Source organism: Trichomycterus rosablanca, chromosome 8 (assembly GCF_030014385.1).
Source record: "Trichomycterus rosablanca isolate fTriRos1 chromosome 8, fTriRos1.hap1, whole genome shotgun sequence".
In the NCBI taxonomy this organism is placed as follows: domain Eukaryota; kingdom Metazoa; phylum Chordata; class Actinopteri; order Siluriformes; family Trichomycteridae; genus Trichomycterus; species Trichomycterus rosablanca.
The window spans coordinates 25,697,480-25,719,378 of NC_085995.1; the positions used below are offsets into that span (position 1 = coordinate 25,697,480).

The 21,899-nt window shown below is 38.2% G+C and overlaps 1 protein-coding gene across 1 annotated transcript; it reads right to left on the reverse strand.

Moving 5' to 3' along the window:
• Positions 1–5,088: 5,088 nt before the first annotated feature.
• On the reverse strand, positions 5,089–20,773 carry smad5 (SMAD family member 5). The gene is made up of 7 exons (XM_063000622.1): positions 20,681–20,773; positions 10,685–11,471; positions 9,169–9,426; positions 8,012–8,122; positions 7,533–7,754; positions 6,507–6,763; positions 5,089–5,802 (listed from the first exon to the last, which is right to left on the reverse strand). Exons 2-7 carry the CDS (start codon positions 11,085–11,087, stop codon positions 5,659–5,661), a joined length of 1,395 nt encoding a protein of 464 aa, XP_062856692.1. The 5' UTR covers positions 11,088–11,471; positions 20,681–20,773; the 3' UTR covers positions 5,089–5,658.
• Positions 20,774–21,899: the final 1,126 nt, after the last annotated feature.

The following is a 21,899-nucleotide window of genomic DNA, read 5'->3' on the forward strand; positions in this document are numbered from 1 at the left end:
CTGGACGGGGCGCCAGTCCATCACAGAGCACACACACATCCATTCACCTATAGGGCAATTCAGTGTCTCCAATTAACCTGACTGCATGTTTTTGGACTGTGGGAGGAAATCGGAGCTCCCGGAGGAAACCCATGCAGACACGGGGAGAACATGCAAACTCCGCACAGAAAGGACCCAGACCGCCCCGCCTGTGGATCAAACCCAGGACCTTCTTTTATATATATATATATATATACTGTATATATATCCCTTCTTTTTTCCCCAATTTTTATCCCCCAGTCTAGTCGTGTCCCTGAATGCATCCTCTATACTGATTCGATCCTTCACCGCTGACTAAGGACGCCTCTCAACTGACATGCACCCCCTCCGGTACGCACAGTCAGTACTGATAGTGCATTTTTCACCTGCACGAGTCGAGTTCATATACTTGACGGGCACTGTGTAAGGAGGGACACACCCCCATCAGCAAAACTCCACACAGAAAGGACCCAGACCGCCCCGCCTGGGGATCTAACCGAGCACCTTCTTGCTGTGAGGCGACAGTGATACCCACTAAGCCACTGTGCTGTTTTCAGCATTTAGCAGACGCCTTTATCCAAAGCGACTTACAGTAGTGACAGTATACAGTCTGAGCAATTAAGGGTTAAGGGCCTTGCTTAAGGGCCAGCAGCAGCAACCTGGCAGTGATGGGGCTTGACCCAGCGACCTTTTGATTACTAGTCCAGTACCTTAACCACCTTACCTTTACCACTAGGCTACAACTGCCCTGATATAATCCTTGGTTAGAGTTCCTAGATTCCTTGAGCAAATAAATTGTGTAGATTATTAACTGTCTTAAAACACTTTAGTTTTATATAAAGAGAAAACACATTTTAAAGGGCTTTTATGTTGTCCCCTTTTATGTCATGCTACTTGAAATAAGATTTCTTGAATTTACAATTTCTCTGGCTTTTGTATTTTTGTTGTTGTATATGTTTTGTTAATTACTGTTGTAATGTTAAATCATATTTTTGGTTGTATGTTAGTATATACTATATATACTGTTGTGTATACTTTATACTGTTCCTTTAAAGATAAATACGAGCATTAAAACATTTTTATTTTGTTATCTAGGCTAATAGTCTTTCAGGACATGTACCCAATATAAATTAACACATGTTAAGTTTTTGACTGTGTACTTAAAAGTATGAACACTACTGTACATCAAACTTCATTCACTACTTTTTCAATCGTTTTGTCAATCGGCTGCTCCCGCTAGGGGTCGCTACAGCACAACATTGACTTCATCTTGCACTTTTCTGAACATCCTCCACACCAACCACCTGCATGTCCTCCTTCACCTCTTCCATAAACCTCCTCTTTGGCCTGCCTCTCCTCATCCTGCCTGGCAGGGGGGTTGAAGGCTTGGCTTTTATTTCCAGCCATATGCTGCGTTTGAAGTGCAAAGTCTAATGCTAGAAATAAAGCAAACACTCCAAATTACTTTCACATCATTGCATGTCAAGGTGTCAGGAGAATTTATAATATATATATATATATATATATATATATATATATATATATATATATATATATATATATATATATATATACTGTATATATCCCAACAACTCTACTCATACCTTCATTCATTTTATATTGGACATTCATGCAATTTTATTCTTTTTTGGATGTTGATAAAGGCCTTTATCATGTGTTTTGGTGGAAACATATGGTATAACCTGTCAGTGTTCCATAAATTATTGTAACACTGTACCACCAGAACTTCACTTCAGCTAAATCTTTATTACACCCCTGACTTGCATGAAAAGGTAACGGTAACATCAATATGTTATTGTGCCGGAACTGTAATTGTGGAAATAACATTTAGCTAAAAAGTGTTAGTAAGTTTAGAAGACAGAAACAAAAATTTTTTTTTGGTAAAAACAGACTTGCACGTGCTAATCAACAATTCCCAATGTTAACTAACATAGCTAAGTTATCCAGAAATTAATTTTGCCCCACATTCATGCAGCAACCAACAGGAGTCACAGGTGTATTTAACTAACTTTATTATCTAAATGTCATATTTTTTTTAGAAAACCCATGCAAAGTCGAATTATGGTGCCAGTTATTGTAGCGATGCATGTATAAGTAGTAGACGGTACTAGCTTTCATTTACATTTACGGCATTTAGCAGACACCTTTATCCAAAGCAACTTACAGTATACAGTATGTGAAACTGAGAGTTAAGGGCCTTGCTCAAGGGCCCAACAGCAGTAAGCTGCCAGTGGTAAGGCTTGAACCAGTGACCTTCTGATTACTAGTCCAGTACCTTAACCGCTAGACTACAACTGCCCTTTATTGCATATTCACATAGTATTTCGTAAAGTTGTATCGCCTATGATAAATAGCAGTATTAGTGTTTGTTTGATTAAAGTAGTTTTATTTTTTACTAGTCAGCTTTTATTTACAGTGAGTTATTATGAGCAAGAGGAAGGGTACCAGTGACATTCACTAGTCAATGAATGTCTGGATCACTTATCTTACAATGCCCAGACAAAATGAACCTCTGACAGAATTGGAAAGTAGTTGTGAGCAAACATACTGCAACACCTATGCCAAACAGCCTTCACATGCAGTAACAGACATGTTAGGAACAGTGGTAGCCTAGTGGGTAAAGCAGAGATCCTTATCTTTAAAAAGTAAAAACATTAAATGTAATCTTAGCACTAAAAAACAACCCAGGGATTTTCCATTTGGTTGAGATGCGTTCTTACTGGTTTCATAAGTCTGATTCTCGGATAATGAGGTCATAAGGTGCCACATAAGGAGTCACACAACATTTGAAACCAGAGTGATTGACTCTACAGTTTAATTGTGTAAGCAAACCACATTAAATTAATCAGAGGGCAAATGCGTACTGTTCTCTGCTGTTCTTAGTTATAAACCTGAACCTAACCTCTTAACTAGTTTTTTTTTTTTTTGTCCAGTGGAGGGCACCAAATGACTACAATACCCTGTACGGAGTTTGTCTTCTCCAAGTTGGCTTTATTTTATGACTGCTTTGCATGAAGTATTTAACTGACTTTGTGTTATACTGCTATGATTAAGTGTTTCCTTAATTTTTTTGAGCAGTATATAAAATTACTTCAGGATATCAATCTGTCCAGTTAGGAAGCATAAGCGACTGTAAATCAAGTTCACCTGGTTTGGTGCAAATGAAAGTGACAACAGGCGCACCGGATAGGCAACAGCAAGACAACCCCCAAAAAGGGAATGGTTTTGCAGGTGGTGGCACTCTCCTTATCCCCCCTCACTGATTCTTCTCTAGTTTTGCGTTTTGCTAGTGTCCTTGTGACTACTGGTAGCATACGGAGGTACCCGCAGCCCTTTCAGTTTGCACAGATAGTCCAGCTCAGAGCCGTAGATAGAGAGAGTTGCGACACTCCTTGATCTCGCCGCTACGCGGTCACGTGGTTCAAGTAACCCTCAATAGTTCCAAACAAACCCGGCGCTGTCATGTTCTCATATGGGACAGGCAGCAGTAAATGAAATATTAAACGGCAAATAATAAACATTTGTACAATTTCTGGGTATTTTCAACTGCGTTTACATTTACTGCATCTGCTTTAATGTCAATTTGGTATATAAAGTGGAAGATTGATGTTTATAATGACTTGTTAATAGGTCGTTCTTGTTAACACACAGTACATTATATTAGCATACATTACATAATGCGATATCATTAAGTAGTAGAGACAATATACAGTATAGACATTAAAGTTTTTTATGTTTTGTTTTTTGCATAAACTAATCTCCCTTCACTTTCCTGAGGATTCATAATAATAATCATTTTGGCTAAACACTAAGTCATGTGCTGGATTCATAAGGTTTACCTGCACTGAATGAACAGATTGATAAACACACTACCGTACCTTTAACATTATAGTGCAGGTACATGAAAAAGCATTCATTCATCTCTTATTTCATGAGTGATTAATAATTGATTCCTACATGTAATACATTAATGAATTCATTATGAATATGCACTAGTTCATTTTGTCTAATGTAAGTGGTGGACAAGGTACACAAACCATGTAGTTGAGTTAAAGTAGAGATATCCAAGGTAACATATTACTCCAGTAAAAGTAGTAGTAAAAGTAAAAATACTCTTTACCTCCACTAAAGTACTAAACTAAATTTACCTTCAAATGTACTTAAGTATGAAAGTAAAAGTATAATGATTTATTGTGGTTCTAATGTTTTATGATCATTTCTGTAACAAGACTCTTGATTAATCAACTCATTTTAGGTGAAAAGACTCGTGTGTCATTAATTAAGCTTAACTGACTAAGCTAAATTGGGTTATACCTATTAATTAAGATAAACATGTAACATTTAGTGCTGAGCAAATGCTAAACAATAACAGTATTAAGTATATTAATGACATTAAATTCATAATTTTTTAAAAACAAAGCAACATACAGCTAAAAATGTTTGATAAGTAGTGGAAATGAATGGGGCTCTATGGGATGTTTGGAACTATACAGAGCTCCACAACCCGGAAGCTGCGCAGAAAAAATGTCCCGCCCCCTTTCCAACGGTTCCCAATGGGAGTGTCGCCACTCTGTTCTCTCTACCGCTCTGGTCCAGCTACTTCAGGATGGCACATCCAAACGTGCTGTCGCAAGAAGGTTTGCTCTGTCTCCCAGCACAGTCTCAATAGCATGGAGGAGATACACAAAGAGAGCAGGACAGGGCCAAAGAAGGGCATCAACTCAGCAGCAGGACCGGTATCTGCTCCTTTGTGCAAGGAGGAACACTGCTCTACAAAGTGACCTTCAGCAGGCTATTGGTGTGCATGTTTGTAAACAAACTGTCAGAAACAGACTCCGTTAGGGTGGCATGAGAGCCCTATGTTCTCTAGAGGGACCTGTATGCACAGTCCAGCACTGTGCAGCTCGACTGGCATGTGCCGGAAAACGACCAGAATTGACAGGTCCACCATTGGCACCTCATTCTCTTTACAGATGAGAGCAGGTTCACACCGAGCATGTGACAGACATGAAACAGAATTTTAAACACATTTGAAATAATACACCTGAATTTTATAGCATAGAGATTTTATTTAAAAGCAGTAACTTTTCGTTTTGCCTTGAGGCAATAAAAGCTATAAAAATGTGAGAACCACAATGAGCAGAATCTAATGGTAAACCTAACAGACTGTCAGTGTAGAGGAAATTGGACTAAACAATAAGTACAGATTCTCATAGAATCAAAAGTTTGCCATTTTGACTTTTGCAAAGTGAAGTAAATGTACACAGTATCGTTTCCACTTTCGTTCCACTACAAGATTACCTACAGATTGAGGAAAGTCACTCATACACGTAGAATTTCAAAACAGACATGAAGGCAAATACTAAAGTAGTAGGTTAGTCCGTTGGATGCCGCCGCTTAGAATCCTCCTCTGCTAATGTGCCACAGTTTTTCCTTGTCATTCTTACTGCTTAAGGTTTCTGTGACCCTTTTGCAGGAAGTGTAAACAGTTTGGCCTTATGTCCTTCCTTTCTTTTGAACTTTAAGAAAAGAAAGGAAGAAAAAGGCAAAAAAGAAAAAAAAAAAAAATCCACATAAAAACAAAAACAAATTCTCTCCCAACCCACCAATGGCCCATCATTAGGAAACTGAGGAGATGGGGTTTACTGGAGAGCCCATTTGTGTCAGTACTTTATCCAGCCACTGGAGGGGGCCATGCAGATGCACTTCTATCCAGCAGGGAGTGCTGGTCACATCCTGTCGGTGATATTCAGCACCCCAACCCTGTGGAGAAAAAAGCAAAAATAAATACCAAGTATTAAGGTTTGTTTAAATAAATAGCTTAATAATGTTTATAGCTGCATGCGTCTAAAAATGAGTCTGTCCACTATATTTTTAAATATATCTGACTGTAAGAGGGGCGCTCTGGTGGCTCAGTGGTAAATTATGCCAGCCCACTAACACTAATACCCAAGGTTCAAATCCCCAGAGGTGCTTTCAGCCTGGTGTCTGTATACAGACATGACTGTGGGAAAGGAGGCCCTGTGATTCATTGGCATCCAGGCAATGGTGTGGTACTGCATTGTGCCCAGTGATTCAAAAAAAGAAGAGAAGTTGGTGCTGAGACTAACAAGTATGCATGCCTTTCTAAAATGAATAGTTGATGTACTTCAAGTATTCATTTGCCGCCTATGCCAGCATCATGAAAGGATGGCAGGAATTGGTGTTGCAGTAGAAAACGTGTGATACGTAATTTTGCCTTCACTGATATGGTCAATTGCATAGAGCTCTGACCAGGCTGGTGTCACCATTAACAAATGGTCAGCTTTAACACTGACCACAAAAGAGTCTTCTGCCTGCCTTCTGATTTAACAGAACCCCCCCCACCCATTTATCAAATACAGATGATTTAATTAGGATATTATTCATATTATTATATTATTATTAATGAGACACTACATGCATTAGAAATTTTAAAGATTTGTTACCTTGACGAAGCTCATGCGGATGGTGCACATCTTGGTAAGTTCATACACAGCCTCAAAGCCATGGTTGACAGACTGTGCAAGTAACTGGGCAAACTCCTGGTTGTTGAAAATCTTCAGGCTGCAGCCACTGGGGATCTTGCACACGGTAGTTGGGTGAAAGCCGTGGTGGTAGTTGCAGTTCCTGCTCTGCACGAAAATACTGGTATCGCTCAAACACTCAGCATACACCTCTCCTCCAACATAATACAGATGAACACCTAAGATTAAACATGAGACAGTATTTTAATTAAATAAATTGATCTCATATTCTTCATGTATTTCTAGATAAAGTAAAAACACAAATTCTTCCATAAATGTACAACTTCATACATGACAAGTTTGTTAACGCATTACAACATTACCAGATGTTTTGTTATAAAACAAAATATAGTGGATATGCCACTATCACACCAGCACTGGGATTCTGAACTCTCCAACTTCAAATCTCAACTCTGCTACTGCTAGCAGACAACTGGCAGTGTCAAATTTGCACTAGTCTGATGGGTGGAAAAAAAGCCCGGACTAAAAGGGAGGTGGGATCTTCAGCGCTGTGTTGTACATAATTGGAAGAACACTGAAAACCGGCCTCATTCTCTGAAAAATGGTATAATAGGAAGGGGTCGGTGGATTGCACACGCATCGGAGGCAGCGTTTGTTTAGCAACTATTCTCGGACCCTTCTCGGACACAGTCAGGTCTCCAGCAGCGGAAGACTAATTGGCTATGCAAAAATTAAAGAAAAAGGAAAAAAAATTGGCATGTTTCATGTAAAAGAAGCAAACAATGCCGTAATGCGCCCATGCACCCGTAAAATAATAAAAAAAAAGAAGCACCAATTATAATTTTAATCCATTTTATATGTAAAACCTACATTTGTGTATTCTGAACGTTTGCTTTAAAATGTAAAACCATTTTGAATGTTATCAGTCAACAAAAATGCCAAACCTCACACCATGCCTAAATTAGCTACTGTGCACCCTGTGCTTACCTTTGCCAATATGGCGACGAGTGTTCTCAATCGTAGAGTTGCGGTTCACGTTGGACAGCAGGCCAAGGCAGAAGCGGTTTTTGTTGTTGGATGGATCGGTGAAGCCATCCACAAGCACACTGGTCGAGGAAGCATGGTAAGCCTCACCGACACGGTTATTCAGTTCATAGTACACAATTGAGCACCAGTGACTGGGCTCCTCATACTCTACTGGCTGTACATCTGAAAGAGAGGGGGAAAAAATAGGTAATATAGTGGGATACATATCCGATCTTGGTTCATGTCCTGAAGTACCACTGCCAATATTTTATTCATCCAATTTTTGGGTCTTCCATGACAAGGCATAATAAACTAGCTAAATAACGGATACCAAAACAATTTTTATTTGCAAAATCAGATTTAAAAAAAATATCATCCCTCTGTCATGCTGATTAAGAGAACTTGGGCTATGATAATCTGCTTTGGTGCAACACTCTTACCTCCTCTGGGCATGTTTGCAGGCACCATGCTGCTGCAAGTATCCATGGGCTTAGAGCCATCCTGACCCATCCCATCCTCTGGAGGCATGTAGGCTGGGGGAGGGGTGTCAGCTGGAAAGAAAAACACCCAAAAGAAAACAGTTAAAGTGGAGATGCTGCAGCAAAACAAATGGTTCATACACATCAATACTCGAGTCAATGTTTCAATGGATCTTTACCGGAAGCCCCCCCCCACTTCTCATGGATAGCTTTTAGTGTCTGATTTCACATGTCCCTGATAAATGCCCATTTCAAACCAACCCATCAGCCAGCAACATTCCCACAAGGGGTTTTAGCTCCATAGTGCTTATGTGAAGCAGTTGGCACTGTTAAAAAATTCATGAGGTTACTATTTATATAATGTATATATTTATTTGATTCAGCTATTACTTTTCATAATAGCATAGCAGCATCTAGTAACCAGGTGTGGTTGCTTAAAAAAAAAGGAAAAAAAGAAAAGAAAAATAATTACAAAAACAATAAACTGGCCTTGAACTGGTACACACACTCGCGCGCACACACACACACACACACACACACACACACACACACAAACCTTTTGTTCCAAATTTGGATTCTCCATGCATCAGCATTAGTGATTTGTACAGTCACATTTTCAGTATTAGTAATCTTTGCATGTGCACTTAGTTCCCTAAAGTATTTTTAGGAATAACAGGAATGGTAAAGTATATATAGTCTGACAAAACTTATTATAAAATATTAAAGCATTGTTATGCATTTTGTACCTACTGGTTTATCAGTTAATTTTCTTTGTAACTGATAATATAACTTTATTTCAAGGCCGACATGACCGAGAAAAATCCTTGTATATCGCAGTGACAGCAGGAAGAGACAATGTCCAACCTTTCATAGTTAAAATAAGGCCAATTGTATTTGTGGGGATGTTGAACAAGTTGGTGGCTCAGTTGAGATTCAAATTTGCGAGTTCAAACACCCCACAGCAGTGTGTTAACCCTAACCCAAACAATCCAATTTTGATGTGATGCTATAAGTCTGTTAAAAATAAGCAAAATTTGCATGCCTAATCTAACTAAAATAAAAAATTCCTTGTAGAGTTAGTTCGCCTTTCAGCAATGTGTTGCGAAATTAACAAATACCTGGGAGCTGGAAGGGGCTAGATGGTCCTGAGCTGGCGGGTGAGTTGGGATATGTGCCACTGCTGGCAGGAGAAGGTGGGTATGGTGAATTTGGTGAGATAGGAAAGGAGCTCCCACCACTGTGCTGCGGGAAGGACTCGGGATAAGTTGCGTTATGAGGCATGTGTGGATCATTGTGGCTCAGGTTGCGGAACTGCACCAGAAGGCTGTGCTGGGGGTTGAACTCGCTGTGTCTGGGCACCAACACCGGAGGAAGCACTGTAAGTGGAGAGAAAAAACAAAAAAATAAATAAACGTTATATAATGTTTCTACATTGCATAGCACCGAGGAAGCCCTTGTATGGGCTCTAAATGATCTCTTTTCTACTGATTCTAATGCTATCAATTTTATACTACTTTCAGATTTAAGTGCTTTATTTAACACCATTAATCATGATATACTTATCTCCCACCTCTTAGCTATTGGCATTTCTAACACTGCCCTTACTTGGTTCATATCCTACATCTCTATTAGATTTTACTTTGATGCTCTTGGTCGGTCCTTGGTCCGCTGCTCTTCATTATCTATATGTTATGGGCCGTCATGGGCTTTATTTTCACTGTTATGCTGATCATAATACAAAATTTTCTGTCAGCACCAAATCGCATTACTTGTCCTTGTATATTGTATTCAGGACCTCAGCCGACAGATGTGAAGTAGCTTTTTAAAAATAACCAAACACTGATAAACCTGAATTTTTACTAATCTGCACTTGCAAATACACCTGACTTCATACTTCGTCCTGGTCTTTCTCATACCGGGCTCAATTTGGTAATAAAAAAACCCAGCCCACCCTAATTCAGTGCCAATTACACTGGTTACATGCACCACTTTGTATCCAGTTTAAACCCCTCGTGCTAACATACAAATGTCTACGTGGTCAGGGACCAGCCTATTTAGCCGACTTCCCTTATTGTCCTTCCTAAATATGTGGGACACCTGATAGAGGGCATTAAACTATCCCAAAATTTAGACTGGTCACTGTTGGGGGCAGGTCTTTGTGTCATAGCTCCAAACTATCATAAGTGTCACTCACTATCGGTCTTTAAAGCTCAGCCAAAAATATTCCTCTTTTCAGAAATACTCTCTCAACATTCTCTCACTGAATGTTTGTTGTAAAGCAAACGTGGTTATGAGTGTGGTGCTTTTTAAATTAAACTTATTATTATTGCTTTTTATTGCTTTCATTATAAAATCAAGGACTCCTTAATAAAATCTCAAGTGCTTGACAGGCTAATAGTAAAGATAACAGTGAAAGCAAAACAGATCCGTTTTCAGCCCACAAAAGAGATGTTTTCTCACTCTACTCCAAGACATTCGATATCTGTCCATGGATTCAGTACAGCACTCCCTATCCACTTTCTTTTTTTTTTTTTATGCAAAGCAAAAATAGGTTACACAGATAACAACACATAATTTAAAGGTACAAATCAGCTCAGACATTGAATGAGGCTACAACAAAAAAAAAAACCTTACCAGGACTTTCTACCCTTTTGTAGTGATATGGGTTGATGCAAACTTCCTTCTGTTTTGAGCCGAATGGGTACTCACACACCTCTAGGGGCTTAAGTTCATGGTGCGACTGGAGGTCAGGCCAGCGCCACACACGGCAATAGATGACATGTGGGAGGCCCTTTCTGTGAGACACCTGCAAACGGCCATCCAGTGAACGTGGGATTGTTACACACTTGCTGGGCTGGCCTGGGCTGCTCAAGGCCTTTTCCAGATCTTCCATTGCTCCCTTCTTCTTCTTAAGCTTCTTTACAAGCGCATCCACAGCCTTCTCGGCCCACTTCTCCTCTTCATCTCCCTGCTTCCACCCCAGCAGGCGTTTTACAGCCGGGCTGGTGAAGGAGAACAGGCTGGACATGGAGGTCATCGTGCCACGCTGGAAGAGGGAGCTGGAGCGCTATTAGGGCTGCGCCAGGCCAGGAGGATGAGAGTGTTTGCGTGCGTTTGTGTGTTACAGAGGTGTTTGGGGAGTTGACTGCTTCAGCCTTGTACGGCCAAGGACAGGAAACAGAAGCAGGACGCAGCTGCTGGTGATCAGGAAGGTCTATGATGAAGGGAATGGGGTGGGGGGATGGGGGTGGAAAGAGGGTGTGAGCGAATCACAACCACTTGAGAAGTAGTATGATGGAAAAAAATATGGAAAGAATTGATCTTTGAATTTGCTATTAATACTGAACTGTAGGTCAGGATCAGCTGGTCTAGTCCATAATAAAGATGGGGTGCAGAAAATAATAAAGGGCAAGAACAGCATCTGCAAAACAATGAAAAGATGGATTAGCTGAGTATACACAAACCCAAGCTGTACAGTTTATAGAACCTGAGCTAGTTTGGAGTTTACAGCTGTATGTGTGTGTAAGGGTAAAGGGGTAGTTAGTGTGTGGTTTTGTGTACTACTATGAACATTTGAATGTTGTCAGTCACTGAGCACTGTAAGCTTTTGTAACCAAAAAGAAAATTTCCTGCATGTGTGAGCATATTTGGCCAATAAAGCCCAATTCTGATTCTGATAAACATATGGCAACCCACAGATTTACAACAGGCTTTAATAAAACACTTCAGGTCAAATAACTTAATAAATTGCATCTGAATCAGTTACATTAGAAAATTGCAGTATTTAAATACAAGATGTAAATATGCATACTGTGGTCAGTTTAAACTGTGTATTGCTTAAAACAGGATACATAAACTGTAACTTTCAAAATGACAATGAATGATATGAACAAATATACTCCCTACACCTTGCCCCTTGCTACTGAACATTTGCTACAGCTTAGGTTGAAAAACCTTAAGGTATGAAAACTAATATATATATAGACTCCCAGTACACGAAGGTAAAACCACAATATAACAATCGTTTATAAAATGAAATGTTGCCAAAAAGAAAAGATCAGTAAGGTCCAAGGACATGACATTTAGGGAAAACCACCAATATATAAAATATACATAGCAAAACACCTACTAGTAGAGTCAGAGGAATAAACTAATCAGAAAGCTGAAATGGTGTGGGAAGACTTCAGCTGTGGGTACTGGATGGATGCTTCATTGTGAAAAGTTAATTGGAAAAAATGACTGGTTTAGTAGGGCTGTCGCGGTGACAGAATTTCCCCTTGCGATATTCAGCCCGTCTCAATATCACGGTATGCGGTAATATCGCCATTTTTCTTTTTTTTTTTGAAAATTACTTAATTGATCTGGATTTTAGAGCTATATAAACAAGCTTTATTGTTAGGCTATGATTAGATATATTATTGCTTTATAATGACAAAGATGAGACAGCTTTAAGACCAATGAAATGCGTGTTTATTGTTAAATACAGAACAGAGCAGGGATGCGCGTCTTTTCTCTATTAAAAAAAGGTTTAAATTTAGCTTCTAGCCTAGGCTAGATATACACTGTGAAACGAAAAAGAAGTGTTTAGGCTAAAAACGCACATCTAATCAAAATATGGTAAAAAAATAAAAAAATAAATAAAAATCAAAAATTAATAAAGTCTGTAAGACCTTAAACCTGCATTATCATGCGCACTAGAAGAACCAACAAGTTCACCTGATGTGGTTTAGAGAGGATCTGAGTGGGGGAGTGATGTTCCCGGCATTACCGATGTTGCAGTAATACACAGAGCAGAGCAAATCTAGCCTGGTTGTTACGCCACTATTAACTATCTATTTAGTAGGTATAATTAACATAATATATACTACATTTTAAGTTATTATTCGTTTCAATACATTTTTATTTAACAAAAAAATACATTTAAATCATTCCAGCAAGCGAGCAAGAGAATAGTTGCAGGCTGCAATGCCATATTAACCGTCATTAAGTGTTTTAGTACGCCAAGGCTGTTTAAATATAGTCTAAATTACAAGTATTTATTGAGTGTGAACTCAATTTAATCATTAATAAACTTGCCTATAATTCCTGTTGCCATTGTTTACATTTTAAAACACAAAGCCTGACACTCAGCAGCAACGCGTGAGAACAGGTTGCGGGAAAATGACGCTCTTAGCTCATTTTCATTATGAATTTATTTAACATTTATTATGCCCGAATGTAAGCGTATAAAACAAAATGGACCCTGCAAAAAAAAAAAAAAAAAAAAAAAAGAAGGAAGAAAGAAAGAAAAAACGTGAATATCACAGTGATGCGGTTGCTTGGCATGCCCTGCGGTTGGCTGGTCTATACTGGTCTATTCAAAATTGCGGTTAGCGCGACAGCCCTATGGTTTAGTTTTATTTATTGTAATTGTTTTGTTGTTAAGGCAGCCCCGGTGCATATTCATAGCTTGCATATTCAAAGCTTAGTCCGATTATTGAATAAATCAAATTGCTAAATTGCTAAACTATTTTAGCAGCACTAATCACTTTAGGCACACTCATGCTTTAGCAGCTGAGAAACCAGTTTAAGGATGTCATTTCAGACCCCTCAAACAATAAGAACATTTAACCTTTGAATTACAGAGAAGAAAACCATTAAACAGTAAAATGACCCACGAGGAGTGATCTACTACGATCGTCACCCTTGGGACAAAAAGCTCTATTTAAAAACTTCTATTTAAAGTGCCGCCTAAGAAGTACCCACTTGTCATGTGTAGTGGTGCAATATAACAGATCACCATTGTACTGCATTTGTAAACAACATACTGTCTATGTCCCAGTCAGGGTGCTCTCTGGGCAAGTCGGCAGGAAAGCTAGAGCACAGCTGCTGACAACACTGCATGTAAACTGGGACAAGAAGGATATTAGACCACTGTAAGCCACTTCCTGTAGCCACATCCCTTCCCCTTGACCTCCTCTAAAGCTGTCAAACATCAGTCCCAACCCACTGAGACTAACTGTTACTATTCAAAAGATTCCCATGTCTGTGATGGTTCAGATTATACGCTAGCTCGAGTACCTAATCCATACAGAATTTAACCATACAAAGGTTTAAATGATGCAGGAGGTCAGATGAGCTGCCCCTTTTGCCCGGCTCAGAGGTGGCAGAGGCAGTCTGTAAAATTACAGTAAAGAGACATTGGTTATTGTCACATTTTTAATGATTCGCCATAATTTGCACTTTTTGCACTAATTCTCTTTTCCACTTTTAGGGATATCCTATTTAGCTAAATCTCATCTATTTTCAAGATATATAAAAACCTTTATAATGAGCTTAGTGATACTACTGAGCACCATCATTATTTACAAATAAGATGAACTGGTGCCGTCTATGCAAGCCTCCTAAACAAAACAGCCATGATCAATTCTGTGACTTGTAACTGACCAAAACTATGGTCATTAGTAAGTCATATTACTGAAAAAAAGAAATGGTTAGGAAGTCATACACACCAGGCTTAGACGCAGTGGGCTTAACCAGGCTTTGTTACAATGCTTATGGCAACCACACACCCCCTCCCCTTAGAGACTTACATCATCCACACAAACTAGAATTGCAAACAGTCTTTTTATTTTACAACTCAGCTTGCAGCAGTAGAACAGTTATTATAGCTAAGAGTAAATCAAGACGGTGAAAAATATTTTAGTGTGTATTATTTAAATCATGGAATAAAGTCAGTAATATCAATAGCATACTGGGTAAACCAAAAGTCTGATAAACAGAAAGTCTGCATTTTCCCAGTGCTACTGCAATTACCAACATGCCTACAGGAGAAAATAAGAGCTGATAGGCAGATAGTAATTGAGTATAGGTGGTAACTAAAAAGAAACCCATAATTTCTGCGATTGGAAAAACAATAATAAAATTGTCGATTTAAGAAATATAAAACCTGCCAAATTTATGGGTTTTATTGGGTCTGTTTCAAAGATGTGCCTAATAATTTATATACAAGAATTGTGCCTTAAGTAATGACTAGTCTTCACAAAAAATGCTGTAGTGTTTGTATGTCTAAAATCTTAAGCTCTAAACAAGCCATGATTAGTTTGCTTTCTAGATGAACACAATAAAAAGGATTGGTGAGGCACTGTGCAGAGTACTGTGCAGAACTATCTTACTGCTGCAGACTTAAAGTAGATTTTACAAGGTCACAGTGAAGTTTTATTAACGATATCCCATCAATAAAAGTCCACAGAAAACATCAAGAGGATTAGGTATTTGTTTTTAGTGCTTACAACTAATAAAGCACAAGATTTATCAATGAAGTCTAAAGACATGCAAATTAGCTCCTCAATCTATTTACACACTTCCTAGCAGATAAAAACCTCTGGTCTTTTCCAGCTTTTTCAGTTATCTGATTATCCTCCCTCAACCAAAACTTAACAAGTATATTAAAAGTCACAACAGCATTGGTAGTGCACTTATTTGATAAACGTTTTTAGTAGAGATGTACCGATCAGGGTTTTTGGCACCGATTTCGATCTCCGATCTCCTTTCAGGGCGATGGGCCGATAGCCGATTCCGATCGGGGGGGGTTGCAACATGCCCACACACACACACACACGCAGGTTTAATGTTATCCAGTTCAGTCTGAAAAAAAAAAAATTAAAAAGAGCCTCACAGTGAAGATAAACCGGAGACAAACGCAACAGCGCGCGTGTGTGTTTGTGCCTTTAAGAGATGATCTGTTTAGTGTCGCTAAGTGATTCATGAGTCGATTCGTTTTCATGCGATGCGTAAGTTCTTCTTCTCGGTTATCTCTCCGTGTTTACTGTTATTAATTAAATGTCGTGGTTTTAAATAAACACCAGATACTTCAGAACAGTTTGTGTGACTTTTACATTAAAAAGCTTAATTTAAAAGCTTAATTAAACTGCTATTACCACAGATCTGTAACCGAGTCAGACTCGTTCCGTCTAAAAGTTTTCTGATGATCCTAAAAGTTCAGCAGATGATCCTGAACTAACGAATTTGGTAATGAATAAACTTTTGCCTCTGATTGGCTCTGTAACGTTTTCTGTTTTCATCTAAATCACAAGCAAGAACCGCTTACGATTTACCAAAGTGAACCAGGAGTTTATATAACGTGCTGATAGAATCGACTCAGATGTGACCGGGTTGAATTATCTTTTTAAAGTAAATATTTCAGTCAGCAAAATTGCATCATATGTATGATGCACAACGTTAATGATGTTATTTTAGGTCATGAAGAGCTTTCACGATGGTTTCTGTACGATTGTTGACTAATTTTGATGTGATGGTTGGTGCTTTGTAGCTCAAAGTCTGGATCAATCCACTGAGCTGTTAACTTAACGCGATCTTTATATATCACACGATCGGATCGGCTACTTTTAGGAAATATCGGCCGATTGCCGATAGCAACAGGTTTTCTGCACAAGATTTCTGCAATCATAAATAACCCACAGCTGCACATGAATGTGCGTTCTTGTTATTGGGATGCTTTCTACCATAACTGTCTATTAATGAATACTAGAGATGGACCGATCGGGTTTTTTGGCATCGATTGCGATCTCCGATCTCCTTTCAGGGCAATCGGCCGATAGTCGATATCAAGTGATCGGATCGGCTACATTTGGGAAATATCGTCCGATCGTCGATAGCATATTTTGATTGAAAATCGGCCGATATCGATTTAAAGTCGATCGATCGTCCCATCTCTAATGAATACTTATTTTAAATAACAGGCAACAGCCATCAATATGCTCTAACCATATACCATAAGAGTCTACTTTACAAATATGTAGGAATGTTAAGCCTTAAACAAGAATTTTTATAAATTCCCAATTAAATGTTTAATCTGTGTATTAAAAAGTGATTTCCTCTGCATCTCACAGTACCAGTTACAAGTAATTAGTAGCCAGATGATGTACAAATATGGTCATTACATATCAAAATGCTCTGCAATTATAGTATTGCACAGAAAAAATAGTTTGATAAGGACTATCATTTGTAAAGATACTTACTAAAAAATTTTACATTTTGAATTATCAGTCTGACAAAACAAAACTTTTCATGACGTTTATTAGGGATGTCAATAATTAACCAATAGCGGTCAAAGAAAACATACCCAGATTAATGCTGTCTGCTAAAATGCAATTTTAATTTCATTTCCAATTGACAGCGCAGCTAGTCAGTACCATTCACCAGCTCTGTGTAGAGCTGCATTTGGAGTTTTTAAATACAGTTACTGATTAGTTCTAGTTCAGTGTCAAGCACGGTCAGAGGCAATTTTGTATATTTAATTCTTCTAACCTGCATCTCTTTGGATTGTGTGAGAAAACCCATGCAAAGACGGAGAGAACATGCAAACGGCATACACAAGGAACGTGGATCACTCCACCTGAGAATCAAACCTAGGATCATCTTGCTATCCGATGACCGTGCTACCCACTAAGCCACCCCACTATAACGTGCACCCAAAAAATGGCACATTTTCATTTGTTCCCTGTAAACTTAGCTGCACCTAAACTGAGATGCACACAACCATAAATGCAAATGTTTTTGTACTGATAACAATTCAATGACTTGATTTTACCAACAACTGACAAACTGAACTAATTCAAAATAAGGGTGTACAATAATGTAAAAATCATTGTTGATGTTGTAAGGGTATAAATGTTAATCATCACACAATTTGCTTATTGAGGATTAACTTACACAGCAATAACTATTTAGGTATATTATAACAATTTAAGTTTGTTTGTTTATTAGGATTTTAACGTCATGTTTTACACTTTGGTTACATTCATGACAAGAACGGTAGTTACTCATTACACAAGGTTCATCAGTTCAAAAGGTTATATAGAACAATCATGGACAATTTAGTGTCTCCAATTCACTTGCATGTCTTTGGACTGTGGGAGGAAACCGGAGCACCCGGAGGAAACCCACACGGACACGGGGAGAACATGCAAACTCCAACAATTTAAGTCCAGCCAAATTCAAATACCTGTATTATCTAAAAAAATAAGTATTTATTGGATAAAATAGAAATGTTTTTATATTTGAAGCGAGAACAAAGATCTGACAACTGACAATCACTAGAGCTGGCGAATATGATACATAATAGCAGACAGTAAAAAAAAATATCCAATGAAATTGGTTAAAATGTCTTTGTCTGTTTATTCCATACCAAAAAACAACAGTTCTCTGTTTTGATTCTGCAATCACTTTGTGTAATGTTTTTTGTTATGCAGATGTATTTAAAATAGAATGTAAACATTGCAGGTATTGTCACTGACTGAAAAGTAGCTGTAATTTATTTTATTTACAATATGACTAGTCAAAACTACAAATAAAAATTAGAGCTTAAAAGACAGGGCAGACCCTACTATGATGAGAGACCATTGGTATAATGATGTGCAATAGCAAAATCAATAGCAATTTTTAGAACACTGTGACCTTGCATTGGTCTTCTGTGCCTCCTACACTATTACAACACAGCAGAGACAAGAACATCATTAATGAAATACAGTAAACATATACACTTGTAATTGACCTATATGGGATAACAGTCTCGAGATTTTAATAACTTTTCCTACTTCCTACTCTGTGACAATCATTAAAACTTTTATACTCATACTTTTATGAATTTTTGGAAAATATGCTATGCTGGGTCTTAAATACCCATACACCAACCTAGATTAATAATTTAGTGGTGTAATATGTTCTGTCATCTTTTTGCCTCCTAATTCCTTGCTACTGATAACTGATTTCAACTGGTGACTTTTCTGTCTCCATATAAATAGGATGTGTGTGAATACACCTGTTAGACTGAGCCACAAGCATTACCGTTAAAATGCTTGTGAAGTTCTGAACCGAAGTCCAAAATGTCCCTAAACTAAGGGTCACGATAGCATCTGAACAAAACTGCCTTTAAGTACAAAGTACATGAAACTGTGGTGACTTTAACCAGGGTCACAAAGCCAACTCAAACTGACGAGGTCGGTCATAAATTAAAAGTTGCTAGAACAAAGGTGACATTGTCCACAGCTAAGCAAGCTTTAAATTGCCACTGGATTAAAGGATGTCATGCACAAACCAAACCAGCCCCTTGAAAATCTACTGAAATTTGTTGCTCATCACATAGAGATAGAAAAAGCCTATTGCTTTAGAGTTTTGTTGACTGTACTCGTTGTCAAGCATTGTGGTGCTGATTATTTTGAGCATCTCCTTGACGGTACATGTATATATATGTCTGTGTGTACATACATGTACCGTCAAGGAGATGCTCCAAATTTCATTGTGCACTGTGCAATGACAATAAAGGCATTCTATTCTATGATGCATTGCAGAAACTGCATGGCATAATGAAGCATCTCATAACAGGGTACTTTGGCAGGGCAATGACCCAAAACAACCAAAGATAGTTTTGAAATTGCACAAATTAAGCATTTGGGATGACCTTCCAAAAGACTTTACGTCAACACTTAACAAGAACATGTATGTGAACTGTACTGAAAAGTCAAGTCTAAGCCCAACTCAAGCAATCTGGACAAGTAAAAAGTGATCAGAGATCCAACCATGGTTGTGTCAAAACTGTTGATGAATACCAAAAGGGACTGATAAGGATGAAAAGCACCAAAGGAACCAAATATTGGGATTGCTGTGTGTATTTTTGGTCCCAGTAGAAGTCATATTATATTTAGAAAGCCCACAATAAACTTATAATTAAAAGACAAACTTCTCAGGACCTTCATATAACACAGCAGTATAAAAACTGGTGTTGGAATCAGTGAAATCCAAAGGCTGTTATGTAAATACATGTTCCTTACAAGTGTAACTTTTAAAACAACCAGTACTCAAAATTTAGTGACTGAAAATAACTGGTTCTTTAAAATAACATCTGAACTGGTCTTAAGCTCATGGATAACCAACACGGAGTTCATTTACAGCCTAAATTTGGCGTACATGTATGCCAGTTTTTTTTATGCACAAACAATTACAACATTAGAAATTATTGTTAACCAACAATAAGTAATAATGATCAAACCAGACACGCCACCACACGCAACTAGAGTTGATGTTCTCGTCTAAGAGTTAATCGCCGCCTAATACCAAAACCACTGGATTAAACTACGCAACAGAGATAATACTTGCTATTTTAAAGGTTAACTGCAAAAATTACTTTAACACCTTAAAAAACATGTTGACTAACACGCGCGGATGAAAACACATTAGAGGTAATGATGTGCGGCTAAGCTAACTAGCTAACCATGAACAAGCTAACGCTAACAGTTAGTCAGTAAAAAAGTTACTCATTGTAAACTAATTATGCAAAAAATATATATATTTTCAGTTAGTTGTCATTTAAAGTGTCCGGAAATATAACTCGCTTTTAAAGCGAGGGGAAACACTTGTAAAACATTTCTTTGACAAACAACATTTGTTACATCAAGTCCAAACTTTACATTAACGTAAGCTAACCAGAAAAATGAGCCAGTTAGCCAGGAAAAAGTTTTCACCATTCACCTCCTGTGGAAAACACTCCAAATAACTATTGCGATTAATTAAAGTGGTATTAACGCAGCCAAACATGTCGGTTTTGTAGTAAATAAACAAAATATAGCATACCTGTGTTAAATATCGCAGCGCACTTCGACCTTTCCTCTGTTTTACACAAGCAACATGAAGTAGGATTTTCCCTTTTTTCCTGTCGCTTCTCGACCTGGCGTCAGAGAGACTGGAGGCGAATCACTTCACTCAATATCCCTCCACCTATCTCACCCAGCTTCACAGCGTCTCTGCTGCTGGCCATTCTCATTCATTAGCAGTTAGCTACGCGGTATAATGTTGATTATTGACAGAAGTGATTTTTAACATTTATTTTAGGTCATAATTAACTCCTTAAAGTAGTACAGTTTTAAACATCGTAGATCTTATGCAAGTAGTATCGATTAATATTGAAGTAGTCATTGATTTCTCCATTTCCATTCATTTACTCATTAGTGTGCCTTCAAAAACAGTTTTTCATAATTAAGGTCATGCTGGGTCTGAAGCCTACCTAGAATAGAATAGAATGCCTTTATTTGTCATATATACATATACAGGTGTACAGTACAACGAAATTCTTTCTTCACATATCCCAGCTTGTTTTGGAAGCTGTACAGCGCCCCTGGAGCAGAGAGGGTTAAGGGCCTTGCTCAAGAGCTCAACAGTGGCAGCATGGCAGAGCCAGAATTCGAACTCTTAACCTTTCGATTAATAACCCAAAGTTTTACCCACTAGGCTACCACTGTCCCAATGCAAACATCCAATACATATCAGGAATACACCCTGGACCAATCCATAGCAGAGCAACACATACTCACCCTATTACTTACTTAAATCTAGTGACAGCTTAGTAGCCGTTTGCCCCGATGCCCTGGTTTTGAAAGGCGGAAGAAAACATTTGTATACATTATGAAAATGGTAACAGTGACCTAAAGTGAGGTTTAAACTCGGGTCCCAGACTACTTGCTGCAACATCCTAAACAGCTTTATAAACTTGGGGGAATGTGTGACCAGAGTGACTATCTGGCATTTATATTTTTGGCTGTTTTCTTCATGCACATCTTGCATTTTCCTTTGAATATTAAGGTATTTCATACTTAAAATGTTAACCTTTTGTTTTGTTGCACAATCAAATTTTCTAATGATCAGACATCTATTGTCTAATGATCAGAGATCAGAATTTTCCATTAAATTTTGCAGGTCACTCAAGCTTTAAAGCAACGGAGCATCCTCACACCATTACACCACCAAGATTTAAGATTTAAAAGGGTTTATTGTCAATTCAGCTGTATACAAGTAC